Consider the following 15,478-nt stretch of genomic DNA (forward strand, 5'->3'; position numbering starts at 1 on the left):
CGTAATTGGAACCTTCACACACTGCTGGTAGGAATTTAAAATAGTGCAGCTACTTTGGAAAACAGCATGGCAGTTCCTTAAAAGGTTAAGCATAGAGTTACCATATAACCCCACAATTCCAATCCTAGGTATACACCCAAAAAAAATGAACACACATATCCACACAAAAGCTTGTACACAATGTTCATAGCAGCATTATTCATAACACTCAGAGTGAAAACAACCTAAATGTCCATCAACTGATGAATGGGTAAAGAAAATATAGTATATCCATACAACAGAGTATTATTGAACAATTAAAAAAAAAAACAAAGTACTAATACATGCTACCATATGGATGAACCTTGAAAACATAAAGCAGTCATAAAAGACCAAATATTGCATGAGTCTAATTATATAAAATGTCCAGAATAGACAAATATATAGACAGAAAGTAGATTAGCTGCTTAGAGACGAGAGTTTGGAGGAAAGTGGGAGCAATTGCTGATGGGTACTGGGCTTCTTTCAGGAGTAATGAAAATGTTCTAAGATTGTGGTGATGGTTGCACAACTCTGTGAACACAGTGAAAGTTACCGAATTGTACACTTGAAATGGGTAATTGTATGGTATGTAAATTATGTCACAATAAAGCTATTACGTAAATTTTTAAAAAGTTATAACAACTTTTCAGTAGAAAGAGTGAAAGAAGATAAACTAGTTACCTGAGATCTTCTGAATGCTTCTTAAAAATACAGAACCTTTTACTTGGACGGTTACTATGAAAGCTGGAGAGACAAAAGAGATTTTATTAATTTTATTATACAGTAAATCATGATTAATTTTATGACCATATTTCAAGTCTATGCATACGCTTCTTAGCTTTGAATAAGATTATGATCTAAATAATAAAATTACATTTGTTATCCTGTTATTTCAAGATTTTATCTTACATCTCATTTTATCTGTTTATTTTCTAAGGCCATGTATTTCCCTAGGCATATTCTTAGATGATCAATACCTTACCATTTTATTTAAAAAAAAAAACTCAAGAGTTAAAAATGTACAGAGAATCGAATTTTTTTTCAACTATTAAGAATTGAGAACAATTTCAATTTTTTGCTAATAACGTTTGTTTTTGCTATAATTATCAAGAAAAATTATTATTTATCATTTTCCAATCTTCATATGCTTGTGTGTAAGAAAAGGGATAGAATCTAAATAATCTTGGAAATAAACACTACTTAAGCTGTTTACATCTGTAAAATCAAACATTTAGAGAGTTCTCTGCAATTACTTGGAGAGGTTTTAAAAAGCGAATTAAAGCAGAACTCATGAGTTAAATAATGCTTCCCCTAAGCACAAAACAGAAAACCACTAACCAAACTCTGCAGCCAGTGGTAACAGCTTACAACCAAGCTTGCTGCCATCAAGTCAATTCCAGCTCACAGCAACCCCATGTTACGGAGCAGAACTGCTCCATAGGGTTTTCTTGGATATAATCTTTACTAAAGCCAGTTGCCAGGCCTTTTTTCCACAGTGCTGCTAGGTGTGTTCGAACTGCCAACCTTTAGGTTAGTGGTCCAGCGCAAACTGTTCACGCCACCCAAGAACCTATTAGCTTATACACCCTGTTAAAATTGGTAAGGAAAGCCTTCCTGTACAAGAAAGCCAGGATTAGTCCAATATAGTATTATTAAAAGTGTGGCCAGAGTTAAACAGCATTAATACCACCTGGGAGCTTCTTTAGAAATGCAAAGTCTTGGGCCCCAACAAACCTATTGAATCGATCTCTGTGAGGCTGAGGAATCTGCTTTATCACGTTTTTTTGCGGGAGTGATTCTTATGCAAGCTTGTTTGAAAAGTAGTAGCTTGCACAGACGGACCCAAAGTAGTCAACACACCAAGTCAATGGTTATTCTCAGATAGAAGGTAATGGTCACCCACCCACACAGCACGCCCAGAAAATATCCTTGGAAGATTTCTAATAGTCATTTCTTCAATCAAAGGGTAACTACAATTAAGAATTTACAAATTTAAGACACCATCCCAACAATAATTACATGTTTTTTTAGAAGTCAAGGGGTTGGAAAGTCTTGGAATTACATGCAAAGTTTTGTGTACATATCTGTGTTTCCCAGAGGAAGGAATGAGTCCAAGATTTTATCAGAATCCACAAAGAACATGAACCAAAATAAGCTTTTTTTTTTTTATTGAGATTTAAAAGTAACTTTTAAAGGCTCTTCTTTTTCTTCAAACAAGTGGACTTTTTTTGGCTTATTATCTACTTGGTAAGGGGAGAGAAAAAATTACATTTTAGTTTGTTCTTTTTTTATAGCTTCCACCTCTCCTGCCTAAAACTTGCACCTCATGAAAATGTAGTTGCCCAAGTCCAGTTTCAATTCTGAGTCCCATCTATCTATTAAAAGAAAAAACTGGTGCCGCCTCATTTATTTCTCTAAGTTTAGTACACAAATTCCATATTTGCAGTTTTGTGTACTGTAGGAGATCCACCACTCACAAATAAAAAGGCAAAAATAAGATCCTTCTACTCCCTATTAGAGTGCATAAAGTTAATGGCATAAAGAAACGTAAGTTCAACAGAAAAAAGGTTAATATTTTTATTACAATATAATAAAAATATGTTAAGATCTAGGGTTAAAAAGTCTACCACCTGGTTATGTGACTGCATACAATTGTGAAAGCTCATCAAGCTATTCTCTAAAAATGAGTGAATTTTATTGTGTGTAAATTATACCTCAAAAAAGCTGGAGGAAAACTCTTCGACCATATTTTCTTAATAATTTGATTCAGCAATTTTAACAACTTTATTTTCTAAAACATACAGGAGGAACCATTTAACACCCAACAGTACTGACGGTGTGACCACCAATGGAGACACTAGACTAGAGGTGGATGATGCCAGGCAAGCTGCCTGCCCTGGAGTTCATGGTGGTGGTGGGGTTGGGGAAGACGCACAGGAGCTGGCCCAGAACACATGCTCAGTAAGTACTCATTAAATAAATGAATTCATATTCAGAAATATTACCCCAAGATAAGCATCAATAGTGATATACACAAAGTTTTCTGGTTGCATGTAGGAAGGCTGCAGGGAAGTGGAGTGAGAAGCCAGCTCACAATCAGGTCACTTCAGTTCAGAAGGTTCCCACTGCCTCGATCCAGGCAGAGCAAAGAGCAAGTGCCAAAGATATGGAGGAAACTTCAAGGGAGCAAAAGTAACTGAACATGCTGAAAAGTAGTTAAGAATTTGATATTGAAAGGTCGTATATTCTTCAGAAAATTATAACATCCTACCAAGGCTGAAGCCCTGGTGGCGCAGTGGTTAAAATCTCAGCTGCTAACCAAAAGGTCGGCAGTTCGAATCCACCAGCCACTCCTAGGAAACTCTACGGGGCAGTTCTACCAGTCCTATAGGGTCGCTATGAGTCGGAATCGACTGGATGCCAACAGGTTTGGTTTTGGTTTTACCAAGGTCAGCAAGTCACAGGATTTGAGGCCAAAAAGGACAAACCTAGTGGTAGAAGGAACAGAATAAAGTAGGGGGGGTCGCAGACAAACAGACCAGTGTTGATGTTACTGTAATAATCTTACTGTCCTGATGACTACCGATCAATGCCAATGAATCTATATCAAACATATAAGGAATTCAGGCAGACCTTATAAAATAATAATAATTCAGTACTCTGTCTTATCCAGTGTATACGAACAAACTTTTTATCAGCTTTATTTTTCCTTGGAAAAAATTTTAGATCATCCTTCAAAGCCTATCATTTATGGAAAGTTTTCCTTTAATTTTGTTTAAACAATTCATCCTTACGTCCCCTGTGCATCCATAGTCATCTATTTCGCACATTAAGCTGGATAAATCTATCCCCCTACTACATTCTGAAAATCAAAGGCAAGGACTTTATCCCCAAGCTATCAATGGCAACTTAGAAACAATAATAGCTATCGTTACTTGGAAAACGTTTTATTAAGCACTAAGTACATTTTCTCTAATAACCACAGTAACTGTCGTTTCAAGAAAAGGAAACTGGGAGTGACCTGCCCAAAGTCACACAGCTAATAAAGGATGAAGCTTGTCTGATTTCTCACCACCAGCTCACCTCTCCACATAGGTCTTAGCAAATAGTACCTTCCTAATAAGGTACGCAATAAATACCTGTTGGCTTGAACCTGGCTGAAATAAACTCTGCTAGAACAAGATGTATTAAATAGTCATGTCAGTTTACTTAATTTATTATTTATATGTTAAAAAAAAAGCCTTCTTACACATCATATTGAGGAATAATAGCAATATTATACAATTCTTTTGCATTTTTGTAGGTGATTTCTAGTGCTGCCTAAAAGCTATAAGTACAAAAATTTAAACAATTTTACCTAAATACTACCACTTTAAAAAAAAAATCACTTAAAAACTGTATATATAATGATGTGCTTTCCTTCAAAAGTCTTATAAAGGCTCCAACTGCTTCAAGATTTCCACTACCTTTTTGTAGTTTATATTTAGGTTCTTTTATAACTACAATGGAATGCCCAGGTGATGCAAATAGTTACATGCTTCGCTGCTAACCCAAAGGTTGGGGGTTTAAGTCTACCCAGAAGCACCCCAGACGAAAGGCCTGACGATCTGCTTCCAGAAATACAGCCACTGAAAATCCTATGGGGCACAGTTCTACTCTGACACACATGCAGTTGCCATGACTGGAACAGACTCAATGGCAACTGGTTTTATACTTAAAATACATGGCTTCATGTGCTAGGGGCCACGGCGAACACAGAGAGCTGCTTCTTCCCAAGGAGACCGTACAGACACAAATGAATAGAAGGCAGGACAGATGAGAGGTACACAACTCAGATAAAGGAGTGATCCCTGCGAGTGGCTTCGGTGATCGGACACTTCACATAAGACATCAACCAAGAAGGAAGTGGGTGTATTCTGGGGAATAAGGAAGAAAATGCCACTGTAAATAATGAGTATGGAAGGAACTGTACTTTGGGGAAGATTAATCTATGGGACAGGAGTCTTTACAGAATGGACTAGAGCAGGTATAAGAACACAGGGAAAAAGACCACCTGAGAGGCTACAGAGCTGGCTAGACGTTAAAGGAACATATCCTCTAGAGAAAATGAAGCTTCTGTATAGAGCTCAGGAGCCCGGGTGGCGCAGTGGTTAAAATCGCAGCTGCTAACCAAAAGGTTGGCAGTTCAAATCCACCAGCTGCTCCTTGGAAACCCTATGGGGCAGTTCTACTCTGTCCTACAGGGTTGCTATGAGTTGGAATTGACATGACGGCAACATATCTGGTTTGGTTTTGGTAGCGTCCAAACTGTAACAAGAGGCCACGCAGGGCGGGGTGAGGTGCACCATTCAGTGGGAGCACCTGAGGCAGTAAGAAATACGAGAGTATCGCTGAAGAAGACGGGGAAGAAGAGACCTATCTACCCTCTCAGAGAGAAGCAGAGGCAGCTTTCAGCTCCACACGAGGCAACAACGAGGAATGTGGTAAAGGGGTGGGCTTACTGGGAATTGAAGAAAGATGATGATGGGAATCTGGGGCCAATCGGGAATGTTTTGGGATAGAATGAGTATGAAGGTTCTACAGGACAGGTGGAGAGCCTACGGAAAATGGGAGAGGGAAGGGCAGAATGACTTTTGGTTTAAGCAGAAGGAATCTGGGAGGGAAAAAGAGATGTAATGATGATGGCAAGCTAACTGAATGAGGTCGTGGGAAAGTGGAGGAGATGAGGGTTAAGGTTAACTCTGGAGAGGTGGGACAAGTCTGCTTTCTGAGATTAATGTCTGTGTGAAGGTAAAACGAAAAAAAATCGAGGAAGGAATGTTAATGTTGGGAAAAACATAAATGCTGACTTCCAACTGAGTCATTAGTAGGCAAAGTTAACAACTGAGAGACTGAAGTAAAATCTTTAGAGTAATGGACAAAGTTTAAATAGATGACGTAGGTAAAAATAAAAAGTATTTAAAAATAAAAGACAGAACCCAATCGAAGTGAACGATCATGACTTCAGAGCCGACTGAATCAAGCACAGTTTGGTAAGTCTATAACTGAGCATACAGAAAGTTCAAAAAGGGGAAGAGGATCAAGTCTCATCTAGGCCTTTATGCCAGGCGAGCATGACGAAAGATGTAAAGACTTCTCGGACAAAAACAAGGTAGCATTCACAACAGAGGACCCTGAGGGTGAGGTTCACTACAAAGGTTTGGGAAGCCGTATGATTGGCACCAAGTAACAGACCAGTATTCCTCCCAGCAATACAGTGAGGGTAAGCCTGCCTGGGGCTGGGTTTAGCAGTTGGGATATGGGTGTAAAACCACCACAGTATTCTGGAGGCAGAGTGGTGCCTGTCAGTTTTATATGAACAACTTTTGGCTATTTTTTTAAAAAATAAAAGTCTCTCCTGAAGGAATAAAGTACGCCCCTACTAACGAGATCCAAATGAGTGATATGGGCTCTGAAGCCGTTCCCTAGCATACAGCAAATGGTAGATGTTCAATTAACGTAAGGTGAAGGAAGTGAATGAGAAGGAATTCCAACAATGGCACCATGAATAACAGTTTCTCATTTTACTGAGTGAATGCAAGGAAGGGTGGTTGGACAAATGAACAGATGGATGGACAGACAGACAGATGGACAAACAGATGGACTATAGAGAGAAACGGACACAACAAACTTCCTAACATCACTGAAAATCCTGGAATCTTTCAAAGTGATTGTTTTGAAGAGAATAACATTCATGAGATTACATGTATTTTGTGAATATACTTAAAACATTTAAAATTTTATCTTTAAAAAATACTTTGGAAGACTACAGGGAAAAAAAAATTCCTATAGAAAAACTACTTCCCTAACAAGCCTATCCTAATTTTATTAGTCTAATTGCTCTTGCAATTTTACTTCCAGTAATCTTATGAGTTACTACCGTGGAAAACAGTACCAGGAAATATCCTAGAAGTTCCCTATTGCTATACCCTTTCAGTTTCTTGAAGAGAAAAACTGTATTCTAACAGGATGACTTTGTTTTCAAAAAAACAGACTTCCTGAACCATAATTTTAATTGGAAATTTACATATTTAACTCATCTTACCTCATCATATGATTTACATAGGCTTTGCTACAGCTAGTGTTGTATCTGCAAAAACTACAGTGGACATATGTAGGAAAATGGTTTGCAAAATCTTTTATTTCGGAACAACATTCAATGCAGTTGTAAACTCCCCGACGACACCTTATGGAGACATAAAGAAAATGATAAAAATGTATTTTAAAACAATAATGATAAGGGAGAATCTTCTTAATTTTCTATTAAAGCCAAGGTGTTTAATTCAACATCTTTAAACGGAGACTTTATAATCTGAAAATCTGCTATGAAACAAGAAGCTAGAAAAAGCGTAAAAAATCTAGCATCAGTTAATGTTAAAAAGGGATCAGATTAACCAAATTAAACACAAGATATATGCACAAAATACATATACCAGTGCAACAGATGAAGATTACAGAACAAACACAGTAATTCAAGTGCTGCTCAGCTGTAAAAAATACAGCTGAGAGAGACTATTAATTTTTTTTTTTTTATTGCTTGGCCTTTGTGCCAGATAAGTGACATGTGTAAACGTATAACCAGAGTTCTGTGACAGAGTAAATTTATATTAAATAAAGTTTTTAAATTTAAGATTAAATCACTACGTTTTTATTTGCTTGGCCTTTGTGCCAGATAAATGACACCAGAGTTCTGTGACAGGGTAAATTTACATTAAATATAGTTTTTAAACTTAAGATTAAATTAGTATCGTATATCAGGATTAAAAGATATTACCTTAAGTTCCTCAATGCTGTATTGACTTTACTTTTTTTATTGCTACCAGTCAATGTGTTTTGTTTCTTTTGCATATTAGAGATTTTGGGTTTGCATTTAGATTTACTTCCATTAGGCGGCTTACTCGCATTAGGTTTACTTGCACTGGGTTTAGGTGCGTTAGGTTTATTTGTATTAGACTTTATAGGATTTTTAGCCGTTAAAGTTTTAGTCCTTGGAGGTGAGAGCTGAAGGGTAGAAGTGCTTGCACTAATGGAAGGTGTAGGTAAAGATCCTGATTGAAGGGGTCCAACTGAAGCTCGAATAGTAACCTACAAAAGTGAAGACAATATTTGCTTTAGAAAAATTAATCATTACATTAGTATTAAAAATATCACTGTAATACAAAAAGTTAAACAACAAGAATTTTGAAAATAGCAAGTACAAACTAAAATTAGATAAGTCTTTCATTTATTCTAAATCTTCATACCAATTAAATGAAATTAGACTGATATCTATTCATTGCTGTTTAATACTACAGGTTTATACTGGTATCAGTTATATGTTAAGGCAAGAAATTAATGGACAATTAGGAGTTAACACAAATTATATGAATATCAAAACTGCACATTCCATAGCGATTTGTATGCCCTAATATAACTAAAAAAATTTCACAAATACAGAGATTAAAACTTAAATCTCAAAACCTGAAAAATAACTCTAGAGAGGCCTCCATAAGCCTGTAATAACACTAAAAAACAAATAGATCTACAGTAAGTGTGATCTCTTCTCAGGGTTCACTGGCAGGATTTACGCTTGCAAAGGTTATGGGAGAGATTTCATCAGTTTATCATACAGCATGGAGAGTTCGCTAATATTCAGAATTTCCTTAAAGGGAATTAATACAAAATGTGTTATTTAGTATTCAGAAAGAGAAAATGTGTGATTATATCTGCTGGTTAACAATGGAAAACACAATTGTCTACCAACATTCAATAATCATTCGACTGTACTCCCCAACATATGTGAGGAGTGGCCCATGAGGAACTCCTATGAGATACATGTGCTTTGGAATCACAGAAAAGCACTGGGCTAGGAATTGAAAGACCAGAGGATGAATCTCCGTCTGCCTCTTCCCAGCCATATGACCTCTGAAGAAGTCATTTATCCTCTCTAACTCTCCTCGTTATAATATGGAGACAATACAGGTTTTGTCTACCTCACTGGATTGCTGTATGGATTAAACAGAAAGAATGAAAAAGCAAACTGAAAGCCTAACTCCGAAGTGCTGCATACATTTAGTATCATGATTATTAATATTATTATCAACAAGGGAAGATGTGAGAGAGGGCTGCACTGCTTACATTAGTGCTCTGCATGTCTAGTCCCAGCATGGAACGAATGGACTGCAGGGAAGGACACTGGATAGCTTCTCTCGCTCTAGGTCTTCAGAGCATGCTTTACATTGTTTTAGTTAATCCAAATAACAGACACACCCACATTCAAAGGTAAGTACCCAAAGCCAAATAGAAATGTTTTGGGGATTATTTCACTTGGGATTATCCATGCCTCTGTTTCCCTCCAATGGAGCAAATATTCAAGAGCTGACTGTATATAAAGAAGTCAGAGAAAACAGATGTACATAAGGCAAACAGGGAAAAGAAAATTACAATCATCAGTATGCAGTCAGACACGTGTTTGCTCACTTAACACACAATGCTATCCAGCAGCAGAACTTGCTTTTCTGAGAGAAGGCTCAGTAATACCAACTTCAGCAAACATCTGAGAACCTATGGCATTTAAGGCATACCTACGGCATATCAGCAATGGGGATACGAAGATAAAACATGATTCCTGATCTCAGACCCCTTACAGTCTAGCAGGTAAAGCAGACATACACACTGCCAACTGGAATAGCTCAAAAACAGCCTGTAAAACATTGAAACAACCCACTGGTGCAGGCAGCAGCTAATCTAGGTGCACTTTTTACAAAGGAATACCACTCCAACATAGGACACACACTGAGCACAAAACAATGGGCACAAGGTTTTTCTTTCTAAGCTTAAGGATAGTAAAACCTAAAATTAAAGCCATAATAACGATCAGAAGTCAACTTTCAAAATACTATATTAAATAGATAAAACCAGGCAGGAGTTAATTTCTATTATCATACAAAAAGTTAAAACACAACATATTTAAAACTCACTTTTGTTCCAGGAGGCAATCCTTCTAGTTGTTTAGGTTTTATAAATGTTCGATGATGCTGAGTCTTGTGATCCATTTTCTCCTTGCAAGTCAAAAATTGCAGTCTGCATTTTGTGCAACGATGTATTCCCTTTTTCTGTTTAGAAAACAAAACAAAAAAAATGGGGGAAAATTTTCTACAACCAAAATTCTGTGACTTGAAACTGCTCTCATTTAAGGACACCTAAATAATTCTAAAACTAGTATTTTGCCCTTTCCCATCATAAATAATAGCAAAATATAATTTCATTCACTTCTAAAAACACTCCCTGCATTAGTATTTGGGTTTTGAAATTACTTAATACCCTCTAGGAGTTGAACATGAAAGTTTTGTCAGTAGGTTCTAATGAAAATTCTATCAATCGTGGTGTGAAGTATTTGAACACATCACTATGAAAATAAGATACTGCTGCCGTTGTTCGGTGCTGTCAAGTTGTCTTTGACTCACAGTGACTCCATGTGACAGAGTAGAACCGCCCCCATGGAGTTTTCTAGGCTGTAATCTTTACAGAAGCAGATCACCAGGTTGTTCTTTCATGGAGGAGATGGGTGGGTTCAAACCACCAGACCTTGTGGTAAGTTTAACTGTTGCACCACAGGACTCCTTAAAAATAAGCTATACCATATTTTTATTCTAGAAAAAGAAAATTACTTTAATTCTTGCTATTCCCAGTCCTGAGACAGAACAGATGCATCTACTGTTTGCTCAGCTGGACTCAAGTCCTGGACACCTCTCTTGTGCATACATGCCTTTCAACGTGCTAAGGGTGACGATGATAATATTACAATTTTTTGTTCTTGTTAGTTGCCTTTGAGTTGGCCTCAAACTCATGGTAACCCCATGTGCAATGGAATGACATGTTGCCTGTTCCTGCACCATCCCCTGACTGGTTGTGTATCGGACCACTGGGATTCACAGGGTTTTCACTGGCTAATTTTTGGAAACAGATCACCAGGCCTTCCTTCCTAGTCCCTCTTAGTGAGGAAGCCCTGCTAAAACCCGTTCAGCATCACAGCAACCTGCAAGCTTCCGATGACAGAACGGTGGTGGCCGCACATGGGGTGGACTGGCTGAGAACCCAACCCAGCTCCCCGACAGAAGCTGAGAATTCTACCACCGAACCACCACCATCTCACTATACGTGTTTTAATAACATGATATTCAACCAAAGAAAGAATGATCTGTTTGAAGAGGTCAGAAATAATCATGTTAAACTTTTTAACAAGCATATTATATGCTTTTCAAGGGTAATTCTGATTCCACCTGATCCTCACTTATTGAGTATCTCGTCATCCGCATTTAGCACTTATGACAATAGTAAAAAATCTACTATCAGACTATTTTGTGCATTAACAAGGCAGCGGGCATGGTGGCGATGGCTGCAGAGCATTCTGTCCCTCGAGGAGGGTCTGCAGACGGACTCTGGGAAGCTAGGCTGTGCTGCCCCGTGCCCTCAGCTCCCTCCCGCCACCGGGGGTGCCGCATCCAACTGCCTCATGGGACCGGCCTCCTCCGTGGCCATGGCCTCCAGGCGGACGCACAGGCAGCACCCAGCCAGTGGGTGCCTATTCTGGGTTCCCAGTTCCCAAGCAGCCTGAGGTCCTGCAGCTCAAAACTGCTGTGGGGTGAGAACGGAGGAAGGAAAGAAGCATTGGAGGGGGTGTTTGGAAGGAACGTGTGTGAGTTTAATGACATCCCAAAGTGAGTCAAACTGGGCCTGAAGCCTCCACCTGGGTGGGGCCGGGTGCCTGGCCAGGCTCCCAGTACGCTCGCAGGGAGGCAGAGCAGGCTCCTAGATGATGAACACAGGGCTTGCAGGGGAGGGAGTGAGCCCTGGGGGCAGCTCCGCGAGGGAAGCTCTGACCCAGCACAGGAGGAAGGGGAGTGGTTAAGTCCTGGGCCCTCCAGTCACGGCCTGGCTTTATCCAGCTTCGTCTCCTCCAAGCCTTCTTCACAGCAGAGGAATAATCCATAGCTGGCCTCTCATCACAGTGAGAAGCACATCAGTAAATCTTAGCTGTTATTATTTCTATGATCACATTTTCTTAAAAAAAAAAAAAAAAGTGGACAAACGGACGGTCTGAAAACAGAAAAAAAAACTGATTTTCGCACAATGCTGACTTTCACATAATGACCTACCTGATCTTTGGAATCTAACCATGTCGGTAAGTGAGGAGTGGGTGTATATGTACTTTCTGTCCTGACATCTAACTCCAGTGTGAAATCTAACTCTGTGGCAGAGCAGTAAAAACCTGGGCTCTGAAGTTGAATTTTAACTCTGCCATTTATTAGAGAGGGTGATACTGCTATGTTACTTCTCTAAAGCTTTGTTTCCTCATCTATAAAACTGACATAAAAATATATCTGCTTGGTAGGGTGGCTGTGAAGATTAAACACATAGTACATGTAAAGCAACAATGGCTGCCACAAGGTGATTAGTATAGAGTGTCTACTCATTGTTCTTATTAAAGATCTACAAACATAATTAACTTGAATGAAACTGCTTTCATCATTCCTTAAAAGGCATACAAACCAGATGTTAGCTCTAAAATCAACCGATGACATAATAATATATTCTTTATTTAGGAAAAGTTACAACTGAAGTTTTCGAAGATAATAAAATGATCAATACTACCCAAAGCAATCTACAAATATAATGCTATCCTGATCCAAATTCCAACAACATTCCTTAATGAGATGGAAAAACTAATCACCAACTTTATATGGGAAGGAAAGAGGCCCGAATAAGCAAAGCAATACTGAAGAAGAACAAAGTAGGAGGCTTCACACCTACTATACAGCCTCGGTACTCCAGAAAGCTAGCTACTGGTGCAACAAGAGACACACAGATGAACAGAACTGAGAACCCGGAAGTAGCTCCATCCACTACGGACAGCTGTTCGTTGACAAAGGGTCAAAGCCCACTAAATGGGGGAACAGAAGGTCTCTTTAACAAATGGTGCTGGCAAAACTGGACGTCCATTTCCAGAAGAATGAAACGAGCCACACTTCACACCATACACAAAAGCTAATTCAAAATGGATCAAACACCTAAATATAAAACCTAAAACTATAAAGATCATGGGAGAAAAAACAGGGACAACACTAAGGGCCCTAATATACGGCACACACAGAATAGAAACATAACTAAGTGCACAAACAGCAGAAGACAAATTAGGTAATTGGGAGCTCCTAAAAATTAAACTCTCATGCTTGTCGAAAGACTTTGCCAAAAGAGTGAAAAGAGAACTTACGGAGTGGGAGAAAAATTTTGGATACAATATATCCAACAAGAGTCTAATCTCTGAAATTTATAGAAAACTTCAACATCTCAACAATAAACAGACAATCCATTTAAACAAAGGGCAAAGGACACGAACAGACGCTTCACCAAAGAAGACATTCGGGCGGCTAACAAACACGTGAAGAGATGCTCACATCATTAGCCACTAGAGATGCAAATCAAAACCACAATGAGATACCATCTCAGCCCAGCAATAATGGTACTGATTAAAAAACAAACAAGACCCAGAAAACAACAAATGCAGGCGGGAGTGGGGGGAGACTGGAACTCTTACGCACTGCTGGTGGGCATGTAAAATGGTACAGTGCTTCCTTAAAAAGCTAGAAACAGAATTACTATATGATCCAGCAATCCCACTACTAGGTATATATCCTAGAGAAATAAGAGCCATAACACAAATAAACATATGCACACCCACGCATATGTCTATTTTCAATGCAGCATTATTCACAATGGCAAAAAGATGGGAACAATTCAAATGCCCATCAACAGATGAATGGATAAACAAACTGTGGTGCATACACACAACAGAATCCTACGCAAGATAAGAATAATGATGAAATTGTGAAACATCTCACAACATGGATGAATCTAGAGGACATTGTGCTGAGTGAATAAGTCAATCAGAAAAGGACAAATATTGTACGAGACCACTATTGTAAAAAGTCAATAGGTTTACTCACAGAAAAAACATTCTTTGATGGTTAGCAGGGTTGGGAGAGTGGGTGAATCACTAACCAGACAGTAAACAAGCGTTAATTCTGGTGAAGGGAAACGCTGTACACAACATGGGGAAGGTCAGCACAACCTGACCAGGGCGAAGGAAGACACTGAGAAGTATGCGAGACTAAGGGGCAACTGTGGTAAGGCTATGACATAGGATCCCGCAACAACTGCAATAACCAACTATTTGAGAGCAGGTCCCTAGGCTAATACATATGCTAAATAGCTGAGGGAGGTCGTATGGGGGTCGGTATGGCTGTGGACATTTCTACATACGTATTTGTAAATGCTGCATGTATACTTATATATATAATAGAGCACACAGGTGGCACAGTTGGAGAAACTACTTAGACGTCGCAACTGAACTACTGGACTTGAAGACGAAGGATCAGAGTCTCGGGATATCCAGGTCAACTGGCAAAACACATTTCATAAAGACAATATTCTCCATCCTAGCCTGGTGAATAGCGTCTGGGGTCCTAACAGCTTGCAAGAAGCCACCGAAGGAGCAATTACTGGTCTCTTCCCACCCGGAGCAAAGGAGAACGAAGAAAACTGAAGACTCAAGGAAGTCATCAATCCAAAGGACTAATGGCCCACATGAACCACGGCCTCCTTTAACCTGAGACCAGAGGAACTAGGTGGTGTCCAGCTACCACTATCGACCATTCTGATCGAGATCACAATAGAAGATCCCGGTTAGAATGGATAAAAAATGTAGAACAAAATTCTAACTTAAAAAAAAAGACCAGACTTACTGGTCTGAAAGAGAATGGAGGAAATCCCAAGACTACTGCCCTAAGATAACCTTCTAACTTGAAACTGAAGATACTCCTGGAAGCCACCTTTCGGCCAAATAACAGACAGGGCTAGAAAATAAACAACAACGTCCTTTACGAATATGCTCCTTAGAACAATCAACTATAGGAGACCAAAAGGACAGTATTTGCCTGATACCAACGATGAGAAGGCAGAGAGGGAAAGCGAAATGGGGCTAATGGAAAACAGGGAACCCAGGGAGGAAACGGGGAGACAACTGACGCATAGTCAGGACTGCAACCAACGTCACGGAATAATTTGTGTAAGAGTCATTGATTGGGAAACTAATTTGCTACATAAACTTTCACCTAAAGCACAATAAAATGCTCAAAAAAAAAAAAAAAAGATAATAAAATGAGCTGCGGATAGAACAGTTCCTGTTGTCTAATATCACACTAACAATATCGTCTCAATTGTAAGTTTATAATCCTGCTCAGCTACATTCAATTTAAAAAACCAGTTGCCATGGAGTCGACTCCAACTCACGGCAACTGCATGTGTGTCGGAATACAGCTGCGTGTGTGTCGGAATACAGCTGCGTGTGTGTCGGAAAACAGCTGCGTGTGTGTCGGAA

At 39.0% G+C, this 15,478-nt stretch overlaps 1 protein-coding gene across 8 annotated transcripts in view; it reads right to left on the reverse strand.

The window, feature by feature from the left end:
* The window catches only part of ZNF280D (zinc finger protein 280D), a 116,358-nt gene that overhangs the window by 36,801 nt on the left and 64,079 nt on the right, over window positions 1-15,478 (reverse strand). For all 8 annotated transcript variants that reach the window (XM_023729658.1, XM_023729661.1, XM_023729660.1 and 5 more), the window contains 4 exons: window positions 10,020-10,154; window positions 7,835-8,145; window positions 7,106-7,246; window positions 703-765 (listed from right to left, as the gene is read on the reverse strand). In XM_023729658.1, the coding sequence (XP_023585426.1) occupies window positions 703-765; window positions 7,106-7,246; window positions 7,835-8,145; window positions 10,020-10,154 (650 nt within the window). The remainder of the gene's footprint in view (window positions 1-702; window positions 766-7,105; window positions 7,247-7,834; window positions 8,146-10,019; window positions 10,155-15,478) is intronic.

The sequence above is a fragment of the Trichechus manatus genome, unplaced genomic scaffold, assembly GCF_000243295.1.
Source record: "Trichechus manatus latirostris isolate Lorelei unplaced genomic scaffold, TriManLat1.0 scaffold00030, whole genome shotgun sequence".
NCBI lineage: Eukaryota > Metazoa > Chordata > Mammalia > Sirenia > Trichechidae > Trichechus > Trichechus manatus.